General features: G+C 37.0%; 2 protein-coding genes across 2 annotated transcripts; both read right to left on the minus strand.

Moving 5' to 3' along the window:
* Positions 1-14: 14 nt before the first annotated feature.
* Positions 15-5648, minus strand: arpc4 (actin related protein 2/3 complex, subunit 4). The gene is made up of 6 exons (XM_059329000.1): positions 5593-5648; positions 2153-2271; positions 1945-2056; positions 1205-1300; positions 694-864; positions 15-539 (listed from the first exon to the last, which is right to left on the minus strand). The coding sequence occupies exons 1-6, from the start codon at positions 5593-5595 to the stop codon at positions 534-536; spliced, it is 507 nt and encodes a 168-aa protein (XP_059184983.1). The 5' UTR covers positions 5596-5648; the 3' UTR covers positions 15-533.
* Positions 5649-6679: 1031 nt separating this feature from the next.
* LOC131968605 (ras-related protein rab7-like) lies at positions 6680-16439 on the minus strand. The gene is made up of 6 exons (XM_059329559.1): positions 16086-16439; positions 10128-10190; positions 9211-9337; positions 8824-9042; positions 8254-8382; positions 6680-8083 (listed from the first exon to the last, which is right to left on the minus strand). The coding sequence occupies exons 2-6, from the start codon at positions 10178-10180 to the stop codon at positions 7988-7990; spliced, it is 624 nt and encodes a 207-aa protein (XP_059185542.1). The 5' UTR covers positions 10181-10190; positions 16086-16439; the 3' UTR covers positions 6680-7987.
* Between the last annotated feature and the right edge of the window lie 1719 nt (positions 16440-18158).

Raw genomic sequence — 18158 nt, forward strand, 5'->3', positions numbered from 1 at the left:
AAAAATCACATAAATACAAAGAATAATGTTTTTATTTATCTTTACGTTCAGCATATTTTAATTATTTCCATCTACAATAGGGTTTAATCTGTGGACTCGGGTACTAACACAAGAAACGTGCACCAATTGATTGCCCTCATGGTTTAAGGTCTGTCATAACAAAACAATAGCTAAATGAACTGAATGTGCATATAATATATATATTAAAAAAAACATTTAAATTTAAATCCATATTGCCCTGTGCTCATAAATATTGATTACAAATACCATTTTTTGACTTCTAATGTTCTAACGGCAGAAATTAATGTCTGGTGTGAATATTCATTATGTACAAACAATCAATATTTCTGAGCAAAGGGGCATTTTAAGGTTAAAGGGCGAAACCCCACTGGCCTGTACATCCTTACTGTACGTCTTAAGTTTCTCAACTTCTCCTGGCTGATCAGATTTGTCTCCACTCTGCTCTGTGATGTGAAAGCTCCACAGTGACGGCCGACATTGCAAAAGGAATGCGTTCCCGGGTTTTCTCTCTCTTAGAACTGCAAGAGTCAAACAAAAACAAAGTCTCAGCTACAGAAACTCTAAAAAGACATAGAAGAATTATTTTTCTCTGCTAATATTATTTCAATTGCCTGGAATATTACTAACATTGTAGCCCTAAAATTGCATTGAGACACAGAAACCACAACTTACATTTTTGAGGAACTCCTCGGCGACAATACGAGCCCTGGCATTGACAGACAGCTTCATTTCACTGATCTCTTTGTCAATTTCTTCCATGAAATGAATGACAAAGTCCACCAGTTTGTGTTTGTACATCTGCTCTGTGTGGAAGTTGGTGATGAGAAAACTGATGTCGTAGCCCTGCAAAATGACAAAAGACTGTTTAAACAGCAATAACTGACACTAATGTAAATCCCTACTACAAATAATTTTCCAAGGCAGTTAATTTCCAACACTGTTGTTTCTGCTGCCTCTACGAACTGGAATATTCAAGGTGCATTCAAGAGCTCTAATCGTTCAAAGCAATTCAGAGCATTACATTAATTACTCATTCTTGCAGTTCATATGACAAAATAATTTTCATTTTAGCGCCATGTTTCCTTTTACAGGACAACTTGTTCCTTATCTGGCTATTTTTTAACAATGTTCAATATGTGTGGGAAATGTAAATGTGTCTGACCCATTTTCAACGCCCACTTACCTCCACTGGTTTTCTCCTCAAGATGAAGAAGTTCTCCGCTCTCATCATCATGAAACGCATGAATTTATGGCACAAGATCTTCTCAATCTCATCTGCCTGCAGCAGCAAATCATGGAGGAACAGTCAGGATAACAGATACAGTTCTGATCAGCACATCAATTTTATTAACCATCTGAACCACTGTAGACATCCACATTTTCTTAAAAAAATAAATAAAAAAAACCATTTATAGCCATAAACACATATTATTGTTGGATTTTCACATTTTCGACAGCCCTTGAACAAATCATATATGACAATGCTTTTCACTAAAAAGGTTTTCACTAACCAGATCCTTCAAAATAATCTTTAAATTCTGAGCACCTCAGTAAAATAAGGAGGACATGAACTGTGACAAAAATTCAGTGAAACTTGGAATAAACTGCAAGCTATTTACACAGAGCATAGAGGAGAGTACAAGAAAGGTTGTAAAAATATAGAGGTCGACATATATAGTTAAATATAATTTATGGCATTGTAACATTATACTGCACAAGTGACATTTTTGTGTTCTGTCTACTACTAGCCATAATTGTGCTGTTTCCATAGAGTTACAGGAATTATATACTGCCGTGAAAAACAGTTCCACAGTGAGTTACATCTGACAGGATTAAAAAAAATTGAAACTGCTTGGGTGAATCACTAACTGCTAAGCAACCATCTGTTTTGTATCAGGGTCTAAACACAAAACCATGACCGACCTGTTTGACAGCAATGCTGACTCTGACAGAGTTGATCGAGCCCTCAATCAGGACTTTCTCCTTTTCGTTACGGCTGATGATTACAGGCTGGAGGAGCAACTCTTTACTGCTCCTAAAAGTGGGAGAGACACACACACACTTCAGTTTCTGTCACACAGTCAGGTCACAGACACTAAGAGGTGAAAAAAAGATGTGGTGACAGACTCACCGTACTTCCACCTCTGGCTTGTTGTGTCTTTCTACCACTTGCGAGGAGAAATTCTCCAGGCAGAGGGCGGCCTGCAGCGTAGCACGAACTGCATTGAGATATGGGCGCAAGGTGGCTGTCTGCGGAGAGAAAAAGTAGATGAGAATACTCCCTAAAGGATTAATCTACAGGAAAGGTACAACTAGGACCAACTTGTAAAATTTCCTATGGACAAGCAAGTTTCAAATACACACTTGTCCCTGCTTTCACATCAAGGACATTGGCTGCCTTAAGTCTTGACCATAACATTTTTAAATGCCACGATAGTATCAAAATGGTCTTATTATAATCTGTTGATACATGTAGTAGGGTGGCGTTTTCAGAAATAACAGAAAAACACCATATTTCGAGATGTCCAAAATTTTGGGAAAAAAAGGCATCCAATTTTTTTTTTAATCCGAAACTCTCAAAATGGTTTTATTTTAGTCTGTTGAAACATGTAGTAGTATATTTTTCCAGAAATAACAGAAAAACACCATCATTTGAGATGTCCAAATTTTGGGGGAAAAAATCATGCTATAGTATGTCGAAAAAAGTCAAAATATGGTCATTCTGTTGTTTGTCCAAAAATGCCTAAAAATGATTTCAAATGAGCTTGTTGGCCATAGTACTAGCATAATACATACAAAAATATTATAAACTAAAAAAGTTATAGCTCAGTGTGATAGGAGACTGACCAGAAGACAGAAGATTGTTGGTTCAAAACTCATGAATTTTGAGTCTTAAATAATTGATTGTATACTGTCTCATTAAAAGTCATTTTACGTACTTACAGATAGATAGATACTTCATTCATGAAATTTAGATCTATAACCTCCTGCATTTATCCGTCAGAACCAACCAGTGGGGGTGTTTGATTTCTTACAGTGGATGTTCAGTCTCAAAACTCACTGCAGCTCATAAGGATCGAGCCTCCATTATGAGGTTTGAACCAACAACCTTCTGTCTTCTAACCAGTCTGCTATCACACTGAACTGTCTGAGGTGGGACACTTCAATACTTTGTTGGTCATAGTAACAGCGTGAAACCTTCAAAAATATATAAAAAACAAACAATATTTTAGTCCAAATTAAACAAAAAGTCATACTATATATAGTATGTCGAAAAATGTCAAAAAATTGGTCATTCTGTTTGTTCAAAAATTACTTAAAACTATTTAAAATAGCTTGTTGTTGTTATTATAACAACAACAATTTTAGAATATGTCCTAAAATGAAATTTTTCATGAAAAATCATACAATTTTTAAATGCCCTGATACTAAAAATGGCTTATTATAGTCTGTTGATACATATAGTAGGGTGGCTTCTCCAGAAATAACAAAAAAAACTCAATTTTTGAGATGTCCAAAATGTGAAATTTGCACACACAAAAAAAATCATACGTGAAAAAGTCTGTAATGCTTGTTTGCAAATGCCCCGATACCCTCAAAATGGTCTTCTTATAGTTTGTTGATGCATGTAGTAGGGTGGCTCTTCCGGAAATAACAGAAAAACACCATATTGACATTTCCAAAATTCGAGATTTGAAAAAAAGACATAAGGTTACTATTATATGTATGTATATATGTGAGTATGTGAATTGCAGATATGCGTGTACTGACACTGACATAACATTGTGCAAGCAGTAAATTCCTGCCTTGTTGATGCCAGAGGTCAGAGGAGAGCGTGACATGGAATTAGACAATATCACATAAATCGATATAGTTCAATTTTTTTTCTTTATATATAAATGCTGCCCTTATTAGGGTTTGTCAAATTTAGTTATTTTGTAATGTTTGTTATTCTTTTCTCATATAAATATATTTATTTTAGAAAAAGATTGGCCTATTGAATTTCATAGGCAATTTTTATTTAAGATATTTTTTTTTTAAATGTGCACTTTATGGAGCTTTGATTTTTTTAAAAAAGGTACTCCTGTTGTTATACAGTATTTATGTTCACTTAAATGAATGGTTTCAATAAAACTACTTGTGACATGTCATATTTGGCTTTGACTGAAAATGTATTCTCACTTTGCGATAAAAATATCGGGATATATGTCGTATATCGACATTTAGCCTAAATACATCAGGTTATGACTTTTGGTCCATATCGCCCAGCCCTAATAGAGAGTCAGTAACAGTAACTCAAATAACCACTCGTTACAACCGAAGTATGCAGAAGACCATCTCTGAACACACAACACGTCCAACCTTGAAGCAGATGGGTTACAGCAGCAGAAAACCACATCGGCCACATTATTAGGTACACCTTGCTAGCTAATAAAGTGGCCGGTGAGTGTAAACCATAAGCCTCATAGTGCTGACAAAGATTTTTTGACTAATACAGAGAAATCAAATGTTAAAAAGGTGAGATGATTTGCAATTTACACAATTCTATTTTCATATTGTCACACTGTTAAAATAATCGCCTACGTCATCTTTTGTCAAAATTGTTTTTTTTGCCTAAATCATCTCCTCATGATGCCGGCCACCTATGGTAAAATCGCCTACATCCTCAGTTGATCAGATCATGTGATTTTACCCCTTTAAGATAATGGCCTATGTCAAGTGTGTGACTTAAGTGGATTTATTATGCCTAAGTCAAAATAAAATGTGACTTCGGCAATTTTCTGAACATGCCTTTGTGACTTAAGCAAGATATGGTAACACTTTATTTTGAAGGTGTCTACATAAGAGTGGCATGAGCGTGTCATAAACATGACATTGGATGTGTGATGAACATCAATGACACTTTGAAGTAACATTAATGCTCATGATACTTGTCATGTCATATTTCTCAAGTCAGAAAGGCATGTTCAAAAAAATTGCTTAAGTCATTCATTTCTCTTAAGTTACATAATTTACACACAGTGTTATTACTATGCCAATAGCCATCATTTGTTACATCTTTTTTGAGCGGAATGGTCGAAAAATGTCATGTTACACTTTTAGAGAAGTTTTTTATGTTTTCTGCAAAACTTGAAAAATTGAGTTAGGCGATTATTTTAACAGGGTGGCGATATCTACACAGCTGGTATCAACTAAAGAGTCAGCTAGCTCGCCAGATGTGTCCACTATCAGTTCTCATTCTACATTAATTAGCAAGTTTTACTACAGAGCCACCACCTCACATAGTAACATAGCAACAGTAACATTCTATGACAGTTGGTGTGCACTATGACGGAGTAACATTCCATGATTCTGGGTGTTTTCTTGTTTAGCTAGGAAACACACAGCTAACGTTAGCCTAGGAGCTAACTACCTGCTTAGCTAGTCCAAATAAGACTAGAAGAAAACAGAGCTGCGCCTTCTTGCATTTGTAGAGTGTTAGTTCAGGAGCGCGAACGATTTAACATCAACATGGTCAGACATATGTAACAATGTTTTGGTTTATCGACACAAATGTGAAATTTCTCTTACCATTTCTGTGTATGATGAGAGGCGGCTAAAGGCGGAAGTAGCTACACTTGTCAAGGCTTTTCCGCGAACATACCGGAAATCACCTCTGTCTGAATTACATCTGATAGCAAAGCAACCCGCAGATTGAGCACAGTTAGAAATATGACAAATAACACACTGAAATTGTAATATAACTGAACAACAGTAACTGAAATTACAATTAAGCAGTAGCATAAATGTTTTTGAATTTACAATATATCTAATTAAACTGTGTGATTTCAAGGGGAAGATCTGTATAATTATTATTTCCCTCTCACCACAGAATAACCAGAAAGCTGATTGGAGACAAACAATGCCAGTCTATCTATGGCAAACTATTTTAACATTTATTAAATAGACTGGGTATTTATTATTGATATTTGAAACAAAAATGTTACCCAGTCAAAGCTATAATTAATTTTTGACTTGTCAAAACTATATTTTTATATATCTGCAATTACATTTCGACTAGGTTCAAACTACTTTTGCTATCTGTTATATTAATTCCAGATAGGCAGACTTGGTCAATGAATGTTAAAATGCCACCGCATAGTCTCCCTGCTTATTACTTTTATCAAATATATGTTTAACAGGTTATTTTGCTTTTTCAGTTTGAGTGTCTGCTTTAGTCTTGCCCATAGTCAAATTCTTATAATGAACAATGGAATTAATTTGAGATGCGAGTCAGGTTTTCATTTAAGATACCTGGGCTTGGTGGTGTACCATAATGACTTTTCTCAATTATGAAATGCCATAAATGCAATTTCTGTTTTATTCTTTGAGCATACAAAGGTAGCTCTGTGCTAGCACTCTATAAGAAAATTCTGACAGTTTAGAAAAGCCTTTTAAATTCTAAAACAGCACTCAGCGCCCAGGACATACAGCCCACTTGAACAAAAATTCTACACTTCTGTTAGTGACTTGTGTGATACTAACCTTCAGACAAATTCCATTTTTCAAGTCACACTTGGGAACATAAAAATTCCAAGAAAAACATATTTATATTGCTAAACAAGTGGATGCATGAAAACATAAACAGATATTAGGACAAATAATGCTAGACCATTGATATATTCAAGAGTTTTATTGTTTGACGTCCCAATTTTCTTTGACAACATCATTGGCATCGCAGTGATTTTTTTCTATAAGGAGAAGGAGTAATACCAGGGCAAAATGTTGGATCTTTTCTTAAAATGGAAAGAGAGAACATCCATTTCAGTTCAATCCATGAGCCATTTACCTTTACCATCTATACACCGTAATGCACAATCCGTTAAAAATAGTAAGTACTTAGCCAACCTGAGCTACAAGCAGATAGAGAGAGAACAGCAATAACAAAGACATGACAGAAGACAGGTGTATGCTGTGTTGGTGACACGTATTGTAATTCCATAGCATTGAAAGATGTCTGATGAAGGACATAACACATACAGCAGTAATAGTAGCAGTACAAGTAATGTTACATAAAAGGCAAATATTAATATATCAAGGAATTAATCCATGTTTTACACTGTGACTGCATTATCAGCTTTTACCTAATGTCTACTTAGGAACATTTCTTCTGCAGTGTGAGGCATTTATAAACACACAACCTTGAACGGGGAAAAGGCAGTACAATCACCAAAGTGTTAAACAGATTCTCAGGGGATATATTTGACAGGGAAAATAAGTGAGGAGGTTTAATTTGAAGCTTACCAAAAGGCGTGTGGTAGCAGATGTTGCCCAAAATCAGTCATCCCTCTATAATATTTAAAGGCAAAAACATAAAAAGAAAGTGCAAAACAACAAGTATGTGTTTCAGATTGGCTTGAGAAATAACATCAGCCAATTAAAATATATATATATATATAGTTAAACTCGATTATTTTTTGACAGAGAGGCAATAGAAAGCAAAGCGAAAACAGGAAAAGAGAATAAGATTCTTGGGATGCTGACATTAGCCAACATCATCTCACAATACAGAGCTTCAGCCAGTCCATCTAGAGTTCCCAATTGCACTCTTTGAACATGGCTCCATCTCGCCCCCTCAGTGTGAGAGTCAGGGGCCACAGTCAAAATATGGGTGGGCGGGAGAGGAGATCACTCACTACTGAGTCAGGGACTGTGAGGTCAGAAGGGGTGTCAATCTTCTCTCGTGTGATCACTGGGCACTGGATTTGTCAGCGAGTGTACGCTAGTGTGATAATTTGTGTTCTAAGTGAGGGGGGGTACATCCATGTGCAGCGTACTGCGTGAGGGGTTGTGTCGATGGAATGATGAGTGGCGTGAAGGAGGAAGACCAGTAGGGAAGTCCTTTCCCTGGGAGCGTGGCGCAGGTGATGTAACCGGTGACAGGGTGTTTCAGAAAGCCAAGAGAGAAGATGGTCCAAGTTGTCCCTTAGCAGCTGCAGCTTTCTGCTGAAGGTTTAGGTCTGTCATTCCTATCCAGTTTTATGGGCTCTGGGAATTCATTATACAACTCCACCTCTGTCTCCTGAAAGGCAGCAAAAGTGAGGAAATAATCAGGGAGAAAATTAAACCGTCAAAGCAATAAAGATGGGTTTAACATTATTCTGCCATCATTTTTTTGCATTAAGATATGCAAATAACAAAAGCACACATCTCCAGTCTTTCATTCTTCATTTCAAGCAACTGTTAACTCACCTGTTTGAGGGCGTTACGTGCAATTGTCTGGAATGCCTGTTCTACATTAATGGCTTCTTTGGCGCTGGTCTCAAAGTAGGGGATGTTGTTCTTACTCTGACACCAACCCTGAGCCCTTTTGGTGGTTACCTGTGTGTATGAAGAGAAAGATTCATCAATACAAGCAGGATCTTCACTAACATTATAAGGCTTAGGTGCAGCACACAAGACGTTTTGGCCACCAAAAATAAACGTAAAATCAATTTGGAAAGGAATAACTACACAAATATAGTAATAATAATCGTCCAAATGGTGTGAATTTGCATATTTTTTAATTGAAAACTTAAAATTATCTTGTGAGAGGACCCCAAAACACCCCACCAAATACAGTCTTCTAAAAACTTAAATGCTGACAGGGTCAAGAAAATTCCAGGTACTAGAAGCCAAATATCATTCAAACGTTTAGTTCTACATAGTCAGTTAAGGTGGACATTATAATTGGGCCTTCAAGTTTGAGGCATCTGACATTTGAATGCAGCATGGGTAATGATTTAAAATTGGATTATCATGGTCGTTACGTTATCCACCAACCTGTCTGTTCTCCAAGTCAATCTTGTTGCCTAGCACCACAAAGGGGAAGTTCTCAGGATCTCGAGGGCTGGCCTGGATCAGGAACTCATCCCTCCAGCTGTCAAGTGTCTTGAAGGTGTTCGGTGCGGTCACATCAAACACCAGCACACAGCAGTCAGCGCCACGGTAGAACGCAACACCCAAAGACTGGAATCTCTCCTGGCCAGCTGTGTCCCAGATCTGTGCAACCACATGCAGACAAAAGGTTCAGTAAATGGGCAAGAATACAAGGCAGAAGAGAGAGAAATTACCACCAAGGATATGATGCAAAACACTGATGTCATGGTTTGTGTCTAGTAAAAGAAGTTACAATAGTGTAATTCATTCCCAGCTGTAGCTGTACTGTACCTGCATTGTAACGAGCCGGTCGTCCACCATCACCTCCTTGGTCAGGAAGTCTGCTCCTATTGTCGCTTTGTACTGGTTACTAAACTTCTTGTTCACATACTGGTTCATTAGGGAGGTCTTTCCAACACTGAGAGGAGAAGCAAGCAGACAGCAAGTTTAACAGATGCTCTAGATGAGCAAATGCAAGAGCAAAAACAAAAGGTGGTATATAACCTAGATTAATTTAGAGCTTGGAGATATATGCATGCATTCAAGACCGCAATTATATTTTTTGCTGTTTCGTGTGTCCTGAGAGAATTGAATACTTGCCATCACATCTCAAAGCAACTAAGAGGCATTATAGCCAGACAGAGGTCTGATTGCTTAAAGTCTAACTTTTTTAGTCTGTTGAGAGTATGTTATGATGATGGCAATGACATTGATATTACAGTGAGATTAGCCACTATTATTTCTGTCACCTATGAAGTGACAGGAACAGACTTGGAGCAAGTAATATGCATACATTTCGCACAAAATTAGCTCCTTTTTATGCAAATAAGTTTCAAATATGATTCTTTTTACCACTGCCTTATATTAACTTTTAAACTTGGACTTTTTAAATATCTTGTACTGCACTTTAACTTTCTACTGTTTACTCTGTCTTATCTTAGCACGAAAGTTAATGGCAGTGATTGTGTGTTACTAGTTCTGTAGCAGGGCTGTTCTGCCTGGAGACAGCAGAGTAATAATTCCAGCCAGGAAGGAAGTAACACCGAAAAAAAGCAGCCTTCAATGATAAGACTCAAAAAGAAAATAATACCTTGGCATTTAGGGTTTTTCCCACCAGGCTATTTTCAGAGCAGATCTAACTGATAATTTTATACTGTGTACTGCTGGCTTTGACATGTAGGAGAGAGAAATCCTGGGTTGTGACTTACCCAGAATCTCCCAGAATGATGACTTTCAAGAGCACTTTCTTCCTGGATGTCATTTTTCCACAGCTGCAGAAAGACAAACAAACAACAAAAACTTTAGCATACAGAGAGCACTCAACAATGCCTTCCTAACCTCTTCATTGCAAGTCACAACCTAATCACCAGTTTCCCATTGTTCAGGGACAATTAAATCAATACAAAGTTCAATCTTTTTCTATGCACACAGGCACCTACAAATTTGTGTGCAGAGTTTTATGCCCCTGGACCAATCAGGTTCGAATGCCATTCATTCCAGTCATGTGCTTTCTAAGCTGTTGGTCAAATCACAAGGAACACATCATTCTTTCTCTTTCTCTCTCACACACGACAGGAAATTACCTCCTAAAGAACTGACTCAGAGTCCAAACCAAACAACGTTCTACAGCATGTGCTGAACTCAGCTCATTCTCATTGTGTCTGACTGATATGTGATGATGATTATGGAAAATGACAAGCATTTTAACCAACAACATGATTAAGACGACACTACCTATTTATCCAAAGACTGTCCATATCTCTTTATAAGTAGACATAGTTTTATCATTGCTTAAAAAAATACAACTGTGAAACTATAAAGTGAACACACAATAAAAGTCATTTAAACACTTTTAATTAACTTCATCAATTTGCCACAACTTTGGCGTCTTTCTGTGTACTACCTCAAGAAGATTGTGGTTTTCATTTATTTAAAAAAAACAAAACCTAACTATTAAAAAGGATGTCCTGTTTTAGCCTTGTCACATTTATCCTCTCATAAAAATCTAAAAATGTTTTACCCTCAATGTGTCAATTCTTCCTGTGGAATCAAACACGGTATTGAATATTGATATTTCTCAAGGTAATGTATCAAAATGAAAAATTCCAGTCTGGTGACAACACTAGTTAGATCACTATTAGGCAATCAGTGTAATTTCTGAACTCAGATGCAGTGGTGAGCAGTGGAGCGCATCATTTCCTCCACATTGCGCCAAAATTAAATAAGCAAGATCTGAGATATGACATAACACATGACTGAGTGAGCAAATTATGTATTGTCCATACTCTGGCTAGTGTGATTTATTCAAATTTCTAAATTACAGCGGATTCATTCAACCACATTTCCACAAAAGTGAGGAAGAGGACAGTGCGATTGTAGAAATGCTGAGGAGCAGTTTTTTGAAAATGAAAACAGCTGTACCGTCAGTCCTGATGATTGGTGTCTGTAATATAAAAACATGACAAGAGACTATCACAGGGCTGACACATAGACAGACAAACAATTTAGAGTCACCAATTAAACCTAAGCTACATGTCTTTGGACTGTGGGAGGAAGCCGGACACAGGGAGAACATGTAAACTCCACACAGAAGGGACACAAGCCGGTTCACTTCCCTTTTAATGGAGGAAATTCATAGTACAAAATGAACTGTGTGGCAGCAAAATAAACACAAAAAAGGCTTCATTCAAGCCAGTTATCTGCAAGGTTTACTCAAATAGACTAAACAGACTAAAATAAACCTGTACTTTGTAAGAGGCTGCTTTATCTTTTTTCACACTTCTGTCTTATCTGTAAATAGTCCAGCACGTTGCTTCTGACAAGGAGAAAAACAAAGAATGTCTACTGTAGGTGTAGGTGCCATACTTTCAGTGAGATTAGCTGCAATGGCAGCAGTCTGATGGGACTATGTGGCCCATGATACAGTATTTCCTCATAAAACTTAACTGTGACTTCGGCCAAAAAACTCATATATGGGTACTTACAGTACATAGTGAACAAAAAATATAGACGATTGCAATTATGAGTGTATTTTTGTTTGCAATTAGTAAACAAAAATACCTCTCTGATTTGGGGGAATAAGAATGACAACGTTAATCCTATTTTGGCAGTGGAGCATGATGACCTGTTAGACAATGGTTTAGTAGAACACATGACAACTTCCCATCAGCTCTTTGCGCAAGTAAACTCATCATGCACAAAAGACATTTATGACGTGCCAATCCGCCAGCTCAAACAGGTTTTTTACTAACCCAGTTATACAACATAAGACATGCTTTCCTTTTCAAGACAAAAAAAGATGAAAAAACACAACTTTGATTCAACCGATTCAGTTAATCAAAAGCCCTTAAAATGAATCCAAACTCTGAAACCACACCTATAAAATACACACTTCAGTTCCCATCAGGAGCTGGAAAGTATACTTGCATTCCTCTCTAAAGGAACAAGTTCAGTACTCCAGTGACTGCCATGCTGTGAAGCACAGTATGTGAAGCACGTATGGTACTGACTGATTAGCTGACAGAAGCACAAACAACAGTACATCACTGAAGTCTAGGTATGCTCAGACCACAGTCACATGATTACAAAAGAAACGCAACTCAGGTCTTTAACCTTTGACAAACAGTGAAGAGTTAGACATTGATTTCTGAGTGCAGACCATCATTGCGGATAGGACGTTCAGAAATCAGGTGGTAGTTTCTCATTAAAAACAGTCCAAGTTATTCTGTCTAAAGAAATACATGAATACACCAACATTTACTGATACTACAATCAGAGCAACTAAATTAATCTTGACAAAGAAAAAAAAACAGTTACGTTTTTTAAATATAATATTTGTGAGTCTGTAGAAATAGGTGGAAATATGGAGAAATCAACATTAACTTACTGATTAACTGTACTCTAGGGTTAGAGTAGTTATGCCTACATGTATACATTATCATAATTCACTGTTAAGAAATGAGTGTTCAAAAACAAAGCTGTAGACAATAGTTCAAATATTGTGCAAACATTTCAATTGCAGAATTCTGCATATTTATAAGGTTAGATAGTTAAGAGTAGTGTTGCAGAGTCCTGGTACTAAAGTGTGTTTTTTGATTCATCTCTTTTAGGTACCATTTCATTTTTTCAGTCCACTACTATGGGTTTGATGGGAAAACAACTGTGCCAACATGAAATAATAAATAAAAAATTTTAAGCCACAATTAGTTTCAAATATATATTATTAGAGAATCAAAAAGGATGTCTAGTAAATATCTGTATTTGTATGCTTTACTTGTAAAATCTTGGCACCACAAATATTTAGATTAGGCAATTTCCCATCACATGCACAAGCTATTGCAATTCAACTGTTCATGGATTCATATTGCGAGGTGTGTTCATACCGTCATGTGTTGTAAGAATGTTAAAGTCCCGACATATTTCCCTCTCTGCCAGTAAATCACTGGCACAGGCAGAAGGAATTCACAGATCACCTCTGATATGGGTTGTGCACGCACACCCACAGAGAAACAAACTCTGGACTAAATATAGATGTGGATGGCTTCAGATGTTTCTCAATGCTGAAACTCATCTCCACACGTCATAAAGTTAGGCCATATTAAATGTTTTCTGGTCAGCTATGTGATATGCATCCTGGTTGGTGCCCAGGTTTCACAAAAAGTCATTATTTTTTAAAATCAAGCATATTGACAGAATTTAAAAAAAGGAATTCTGAAATAATGTGTGATTAAAGCTCTATACTATCATGTTATTAGTACACGATATCATGTACAGCAAATGTTTTCTATAAAGTAATGCTTTCGAATTAGGTATTTTCTTACATTTACACAATGCAGATACTATCTGATGTTGTAATTAATGTTTGTATCAAATGGGAAAAATGTTTTGAGAAAAAGACGGCTTTCAAAAAAATCTAGACACTGATATAGTCCTGTACAGTGGAACAAACTGGAAAGTACACTGTAGAAAGTAAATTAGTCACGGCTGTGTAGGCTGTTATGTTTACTGTGAAAAAGAAAAATCAGGCATTTTAACCATGAGAAGCCCTCATGAAGATAGGTTGCGCTGAACAACTATATACATAAAATATGACAGTTAGATCACTATTAGGCAATCAGTGTAATTTCTGAATACTCAGATGCAGTGGTGAGCAGTGGAGCGCATCATTTCCTCCACATTGCGCCAAAATTAAATAAGCAAGATCTGAGATATGACACAACACATGACTGAGTGAGCAAATTATGTATTGTCCATACTCTGGCTAGTGTGATTCATTCAAATTTCTAAATTACAGCGGATTCATTCAACCACATTTCTAGAGTTGTTCCGATGCCGATACCAGTATCTGAAATTGCTCTGATACTGCCAAAAATGCTGGCATCGGTATTGGCGTGTACTGGAGTCCAGGCAACGATCCGATACCATGTAATTTATTAATTAAGTAATCTATTTACTGGTTCGCTCAGTTAAGCTCTTAAAGCAGTGGTGCTATATTTATTTAAATTGCTGTTGCACTACAGTTTTTTATACTGTACCTTCATTTTACAATATTCTGGCTGCACTTTAATTTAAATATATTCCTAGATTTATTTATTTAAGTTGCTGTTGCACTCCTGTTTTGTATACTGTTTTATTTAAAAATAAATGGCTTGAATCTGCTGTATATATTCATGTTTTACAAAGGGTTAAACCTGAGCCAGGCCTTACCACAATGATAATCATATCACCGTCATGCAGGTGTAGTATGATATTTTTTTTATAACATACTGGTATCGGATCGGTACTCGGTATCGGCCGATACCCACAGCACAAGTATCTGAATCGGTATCAGGAGGGAAAAATGTTATCTGAACATCTCTACACATTTCCACAAAGGTGAAGAAGAGGACAGCGTGATTGTAGAAATGCTGAGGAGCAGTTTTGTGAAAATGAAATCAGCTGTACCGTCAGTCCTGATTATTGGTGTCTGTAATATAGAAACATGACAGGAGACTATCACAGGGCTGACACATAGACAGACAAACAATTTAGAATCACCAATTAAACCTAAGCTGCATGTCTTTGGACTGTGGGAGGAAGCCGGACGACCAGGAGAAAACCCACGCTGACACAGGGAGAACATGTAAACTCCACACAGAAGAGACAGGAAAGTACACTGTAGAAAGTAAATTAGTCACAGCTGTGTAGGCTGTTATGTTAACTGTGAAAAAGAAAAATCAGGCATTTTAACCATGAGAAGCCCTCATGAAGATAGGTTGTGCTGAACAACAATATACATAAAATATGCCAACTCACTGGATATAACTACATCCGAAATCAGAGCTCATCCAAACTGCCAGGCAGGTACTGCTGCTGGTTGCCAACTACTACAGTTAATCATTAAAAACAAAATCACAGAAGAGTCCCAGTTTTCATACTGTGAATCATGTGATTTAGAAACCATTGACTAAAAATCAAAGGAAACAAAGTTAGATGACAGTGTCAGACCATTAGGACGAGGAAACGGATGGAAGTACATTTTAGGCAACACTTCATCTTGCCAAGCTTTTCGGAGCAAGTCATGGGCGTTGTTGCGACATCATGGCATCAAATTAAGTACTTGATCAAACACATAAACTGAGAGTCGCGTACCTGCATGACCTGTGAGTCACAAGCGAAACAAAAACAACTCAACGGAGAAAAACATGGTGCAAGTCTGCCTGGCAACACCAGGGCAGAGACACTGGATATTTATCTCAGGCAGCCTTGTTGACAAACACATATATAAACTCGACACTTGCTACCATCAAGACGTGTTGTAAAAAAATCTACCTCGACATATGATCAATCAAACATACAGAAAGTGGCTTTCCCCCGTGACCCCTCCCTCTGTACACAAGAAGGCCAAGTAAAAAGCGAAGTATTAACAGAAATGTAAATCCCCTCTGTCAGCATTTGACATATATTTTGCTCGATGCTTTGTTGGACCTCGTCTCCCTGGTTCTCCTTCCTTGATGGAGTCGACCCAAAGGAGCCACAGGCCGGCCTTGTTTTTTTTGTCAACCAGCTACTCGAAAAAAACAAACTGCACCACCATTATCCGTTAAGAAGACACTGGGCGACAAAGTGACGAGTGAGCACACACTACACATATGAACACACTGTTGTCGTCTCCAGATCTGACTTACTTTCAGCTTGTTTCACAGCGGAGAGGCGGCTTCTTGACGTGGACCGAGCAGACTGCGAGCTCACTCGCTGTTATTGTTCAGGACAGTTAGCGTCAACGGCTAACGAGGCGTTACGTTAGCTAGCTAGCTCGCTGGCACTGAACTCGTTAGCTAGCGTTAATTTGGCAATGTCTGGTTCAAATTCGTAGAAAATGTGTCACCCTTTGCGTGAACACTTACAAAAGCGGTGTTGTAAATTGACAAGTCAGGGTATCTACAACTGGTGAGTAAATTTGGCACTTTTCTGAAAGGCTTGCCTGCCAGCGAGCTAACTATCTGCTACCCCCAATATCTCTCTTCCCCTTTCACTTCCTCCTCCAACACGTCTGCGCCCTACGTCACACGCACATGACTGATCGTCTCAGCCCACTTATGACTTCTCTCTTTAATTTTCTGTCTATGGTTTATATCATAGCGTCACACTGTTAAAATAATCGCCTAAGTCATTTTTTGTCAACATTTTTTTTTTTTGCCTAAATCATCTCCTCATGACGCCGGCCACCTATGGTAAAATCGCCTACATCCTCAGTTGATCAGATCATGTGATTTTACCCCTTTAAGATCATCACTTCTTTGGCAATTTGCCACATTCATAGGCATCAGATAAGAACCCAGCAAAGAAGAGCTAGAGGGAGATTGTTTAGTTATCAGTTTAGTTTATCAGTGTTTTATTGTTGACACTAATATTGGTAACACTTTACTCTAAGGTGTCTACATAAGAGTGACATGAGCGTGTCATAAACATGACATGGGATGTGTCATAAACATTAAGTCATTAAGGCATGTTCAAAAAATAACACAATTAATTTATTTCTCTTAAGTTACATAATTTACACACAGTGTTATTACTATGCCAACAGCCATCTTTTGTTACATCATTTTTGAGTGAAATGATCAATAAATGTCATATGTTACACTTTTGGTGAAGTTTCTGTGTTTCCTGCAAAACTTGAAAAGATGAGTTAGGTGATTATTTTAACAGGGTGACGATAGACAACAAGTTCTGGGTTTTTATCTGTTTGGCCTTTGGTGTATAGAGCAGCTGCAGTTTTCAGTGGTTTATTGTCACTTCAACAAACAAACAGCAATTTATGCTCAGATATAAAGCTGTATATATTATCAGGGGTGGGACAAGTATTCAGATCCCTTACTTAAGTAAAATTACTAATACCACACTGTGAAATTACTCTACAAGTACAAGTAAAAGTACAAAAGTATCAGCATCAAAGTGTACTTAAAGTATCAGAAGTAAAAGGACTCCTTATGCAGAATGGCCTCACTCACTTTAGATATATTCTAAACATATTATTAGAGTATTTGTATTGATGCATTTATGTAAGCAGCATTTTAATTTTGTAAAGATGGGGCTCCTTTTAACTACTGTCTTGTCAATTTAAATCATGTTTTTTAAGTTGTCTTGACCTAAGCTGTCAGCTAAATGTAGAGGAGTAATAAGAACAATATCAAATGTAGTGCAGTAGAAGTATACATTTACATAAAATAGAAATAAGTGAAGTACAAGTTCCTCAAAATTGAACAGTACTTAATGTACTTTGATACATTCCACTACTGCATATTATATTATGATTGGTAGTCTATAGCAGTTCAGTTTTTTTAGGTCCTTCAATGTGTGGGTGTTAACGGAGTATTGCAGCAATTTAGTTGGCCTATTCCACTCGTGTAATGTTGGGCGTCTCACAAAAGTGAAAAAGTGAAAAAATAAAAGATAGGTCAAAATTGAAGCAGCAGGGACTGAGATGTCCAAGTTTTTGGTCTCTATGGGTGAAATTCCCAGTGGTGGAAGAAGTATTTAGATCCTTTACTGAAGTAAAAGTACTAACACTGTACAAATAGTCATTAAAATAAAAGTCCTGGATTCAAAATGCTACTTAAGTAAAAGTACTTAACTTTAACCAGGAAAATGTAAAGTATTAAATGTAAAAGTACTCAAAGCAGAAAAATCCTCACATTTGACAAGCTGCAAAATGTATTTTTACATTAAAATGACTAAAACAATCAAAATAGTTCTGTCAA

Source organism: Centropristis striata, chromosome 3, assembly GCF_030273125.1.
Source record: "Centropristis striata isolate RG_2023a ecotype Rhode Island chromosome 3, C.striata_1.0, whole genome shotgun sequence".
NCBI classification, from domain to species: domain Eukaryota; kingdom Metazoa; phylum Chordata; class Actinopteri; order Perciformes; family Serranidae; genus Centropristis; species Centropristis striata.

Excerpts from the sequence above, each read along its gene's own strand:
- arpc4 (XM_059329000.1), bottom strand. Across the intron at positions 2,057-2,152 it reads AAGCCAGAGGTGGAAGTACG|GAGCAGTAAAGAGTTGCTCC; the intron begins GTGAGTCTGTCA and ends TCCCACTTTTAG. Across the intron at positions 1,301-1,944 it reads TCAGCATTGCTGTCAAACAG|GCAGATGAGATTGAGAAGAT; the intron begins GTCGGTCATGGT and ends TTGCTGCTGCAG.
- LOC131968605 (XM_059329559.1), bottom strand. The coding sequence starts at position 10,180 with ATGACATCCAGGAAGAAAGTGCTCTTGAAAGTCATCATTCTGGGAGAT. Across the intron at positions 9,338-10,127 it reads ATCATTCTGGGAGATTCTGG|TGTTGGAAAGACCTCCCTAA; the intron begins GTAAGTCACAAC and ends TTCTCCTCTCAG. Across the intron at positions 9,043-9,210 it reads ACCGGCTCGTTACAATGCAG|ATCTGGGACACAGCTGGCCA; the intron begins GTACAGTACAGC and ends GTGGTTGCACAG.